The sequence below is a fragment of the Aureococcus anophagefferens genome (genome assembly GCF_000186865.1).
Source record: "Aureococcus anophagefferens unplaced genomic scaffold AURANscaffold_81, whole genome shotgun sequence".
Taxonomy (NCBI): Eukaryota; class Pelagophyceae; order Pelagomonadales; family Pelagomonadaceae; genus Aureococcus; species Aureococcus anophagefferens.
Genome location: NW_008705632.1, coordinates 17871 through 21618, shown reverse-complemented (window position 1 = coordinate 21618; position 3748 = coordinate 17871). Strand labels below are relative to the sequence as shown.

General features: G+C 66.1%; 1 protein-coding gene across 1 annotated transcript in view; it reads right to left on the bottom strand.

Annotated features, from left to right (window-relative positions):
* AURANDRAFT_68265 (hypothetical protein) overlaps positions 1 to 2837 on the bottom strand; it is a gene marked incomplete at both ends in the record, with an annotated part of 9934 nt that extends 7097 nt beyond the window's left edge. The window contains 2 exons of the mRNA XM_009043911.1: positions 1011 to 1962; positions 2211 to 2837. Coding sequence (XP_009042159.1) covers positions 1011 to 1962; positions 2211 to 2837 — 1579 coding nt within the window. The remainder of the gene's footprint in view (positions 1 to 1010; positions 1963 to 2210) is intronic.
* Positions 2838 to 3748: the final 911 nt, after the last annotated feature.

Below are 3748 nucleotides of genomic sequence, written 5' to 3'. Positions count from 1 at the left end.
CTACTGCTTCGAGACGGAGCCCGAGGACCGCGACGTCCAGCTCGTCGCTTCCGCGTCGCCCTACCACAACAGCGGCATCCTCAACATCGAGTGGCTGCCCGAGGGCGACGCGCCCGAGATCGACGACCCGTCGCAGCTCCTGGGCAAGGAGTGGAAGTTCAAGCTCAAGATCTCCAACGCGGCCATCAAGATCCGGGCGCGGTCCTGCTACGTGTCCTACTCCTTCCCCAACGAGTCGGGGGACCTCGAGCGCTACACGACGGACGTCTGCGACACGCCGACGATGACGCCGTCCTTCGACTACGAGATGGTCCACACGATCCCCAACGTCACCCAGGCCTTCATCGACTTCATCTCGGGCAAGAACGGCATGGACTTTGACGTCTACGCGTCGCCGACCTACACGCTGCCGCCGTCGAAGATTTCGACGACGAACTCGGTCGTCGCGGCCGCGTTCGGCGCGAACGTCGTCAAGTCCGCGGCGGAGAGCGAGCTCGACACGCTCAAGCAGGAGAAGAGCGCCCTCCAGTCGGCGCTGGACCTCGCCATCGCCGAGATCGCCAAGGCGTCGGGCGAGGAGCCCTCGAAGGTCAAGACGCGCCTCCTCGCGGCCAAGCTCCAGGACGCGCAGGTCAACTAGGCGCGGGGCGGCGCGACTTGCGGCCGCTATTAAGTGGGGCGCGACTTCTTGTTACGGGGCTCGTGCCAGCCGCGAGGGGCCTAGAACGGCAGATGGGCGCTGGCGATGTTGGCCGACTGGCAGTGGTTGACGAGGAGATCGGCGCGACACGCTTTCTTTGACCAGGTGTCCGTTTCGATGTCGTAGTTCAATTTTCTGTCGCGCGCGTCGCGGATGACACCGCCATCGAGGTACAGACCCGAGCCCCAGTGAGGTTTTGGGGCGGACGTCAGCTGCTGCCAGGTGCCCGTCGTCGTGTCGAGAGCCCAGGCCTCCGCCGTCATGGGAGAATCGTAGGCCCACGCGTGCTGAGCCGTCGCGGGGCGCGTACCGTCCGTGAGGAACTGGAAGGGACTTTCGTAGCGTTCATCTTCATCCTCCGAGTCTTCGTCATCCACCGTCGAGAAATCAAGAACGCGGGGCGGGCGGGCGCCGGAAGAGGCGCCGCCGAGGCAGTAGATGGTCGAGCCGTGCGCAATAGGCACGGGGCTCGCGACGGGCGCCTCGACGTCCAGAACGCGCCAGGCGAGCGCCTCCGTATCGAAGATCTGAACGATGCCGCACTTGAACATGTCGTCGTGCAGATCGACGTTGCCGCCGATCACGTAGATTTCTTTGCCGACGGTGACGCAGGGGGTCTCGTGCACCGGATAGGGCATCTTCGGCAGCTCGGTCCAGACGAGAGAATCCGGGTTGAGCTTCGAGATGTGACCCATGTCCTTGTACGAACCCGCCCAGGCGCCGCGCTTGTGCTTGGTGTCCAGCCCTCCGACGACGTAGATCTCGCCGGAACACGAGCAGAGCCCGGGCAGGGCCCGAGCGGACTGCAACGGCGCCGACGCGCGCCACGCGTTACGCGGCGGCGAGAAGATCATGACGCATCCGCAGGATTCTGGAACTCCAAAGCTCATGCGCTCGGCGTGATTGCCGCCGAGGACGTAGAGCTCCTCCGCGCAGAAGACCGCTTGGTGCATGGTCACCGGGTCCGGAAGCGGCGCGCACTCGACCCAGGTCTTGCCATCGACGAGGAGCGACACGCGACCATTGTTTTGGATTGAACCATCGTCCCTCCCGCCGACGGCGACGACGAACGCCTCGCCGCCGAAGGCCCGGCGCGCGCCGACGAGCGCCTCGTTCCGGACGAGCGCGCGCCACTTCTTGGACACCGCATCCGCGGACGCGTGCGAAGAGCGAGGAAGCAGAGCGAGGATCGAGACGAGGATGTCGTCGCCGAGGCTGTGCAGGCGCCCGCCCCGCCGCTTCGTGACCCGGGGAAGTTTGATCTGTTTGGGTGGGTCGGGCTTGCCCCACTCGCGATTTTGAAACGCTCGCGTGATTTCGCTTTTGGGGAGGACAGGCGCGGCACGGGCGCCCGTACCGGCGAAGGGTTGCCAGCAAGCCATTGCTTTGAAGGTTTGAAAGTGGGTACGAGAGTGAGGCGGCTCAGGACAATAAGCACATTTCGCCGATCGCTGTGCCAGCCTGTGGCAGAATCGACGATTTTACACACGCGCGCGTCCTAGAACGCCACGTCGGCGATGCCCGCGTCGAGGTCGCGGTAGAGGGGCACGTCCGCGTAGGCCTTCCCCGAAAAGTCGAGCGCGGTCAGGTCCACGCGGCGCCACTGCATGTCGCTGTACGCGCGGACGAGGAACTGCCGCTTCCCGGGGAGCTTGAGGACGGCCCAGTTCGTCCACTCGTAGCCGTCGACCTTGGAGAGCTTCGGCACCGTGCCGCGGACGATGTGGACCGTGTTGACGAGGCCCGCGGCGACGGCGATCGCGTCGTCGGCCGTTTTGGGCGCTTCGTGCGCGACGGCCGTCTCGCGCAGCAGGAACATCTTGACGAAGCGGTCCGGCGGCGTGTAGCCGCCCGGGAGCATGCGCGTGTTGAGGCCGTGGGACGCCACGGCGGGGACGGTCGCGCCGCCCTCGACGTCGACGGCCTCGAGCCCCCAGGCCGCCTGGTACTCCCGCGTGTCGTAACCCGCGAACTGGTCGAGGTGCTGGAGGTGCCACTCGAAGGGCGGGTCGTTCGTGAGCACGCCGAGGCGCGAGTTCTCGTGGAGGCGCAGCGCGCCGCCGACGTATTCGACGACGACGGACGAGCCCGCCGCGTCCGCCACAGACCAATGCGCGCGCTGCATGACGTCGCCCATGGGCTCGCTGTCGACGACGGTCACCTTCGCGAGCGCCGCCGCGACGTCGCCGACGACCGTGCAGCTCCCGAGGAGGTAGGGCGCGACGTCGGTGAACTTCAAAGCGGGCGTATCGTCGTTTTTCTTTTGGTACTCGGCGCCGCGGAGCGTCTGCACGCTCACCGTGAGGCCCTTCTCGTTCATGCCCTCGGCGACGAGGCCCAGCGAGCTCTCGTTGTGGAAGGCGCCGGCGATGGCCACGAAGCCCAGGGGCAGCGTCTGCTCGCCGAGCTGCGCGCCCCGGGCCGTCGTCACGAGCGACCAAAGCGAATTAGTCTCTTTCTCCGTGAGCGGAATTCCGAGCTCCATCGTGCGGCCGATGACCGTGGTGCCGTCGCTGGCGTTGACCGTGACCGTCGTGCACGCATTCGCGTATGTCGCGAAAAGCGCGACGCTCAGAAGCAGCCCACTTGAGGATGCCATCGCGCGCCGGCCAATGGGCTTTTTACACCGCGCACTGTCGATGCATCGTAGGGGAAACATCTACCAGTGGCCCCAAATCGCTCGCAGATGGACGCTCGCGTCGCTGCAGCCGTACTATGTCCAGGAGGGCTGCGCGACGAGCGCCTACCCGCTGCTCGTGGGCACGATCCTCTTCACGCTCGTCATGCACACCTGGGAACGCTACCTCGACTGGCGCCAGCACAAGCGCATCGAGGCGCGGGGCCTGCTCATCCCGCCGGAGCTGACGAGCCTCGTGGAGCAGATCGGCGACGCGCCGAAGAAGGACGAGGACGCGAAGGACGAGAAGGAGGACGTGTCGTCGCCGGCGGCGCTCCTCGGCAAGCTCAAGGAGAAGGCGCCCGCGACGCAGAGCTACAACCTCGACAAGTCGCGCTTCAAGTTCTTCAGCAGCAGCTTCGGCCTCGTCA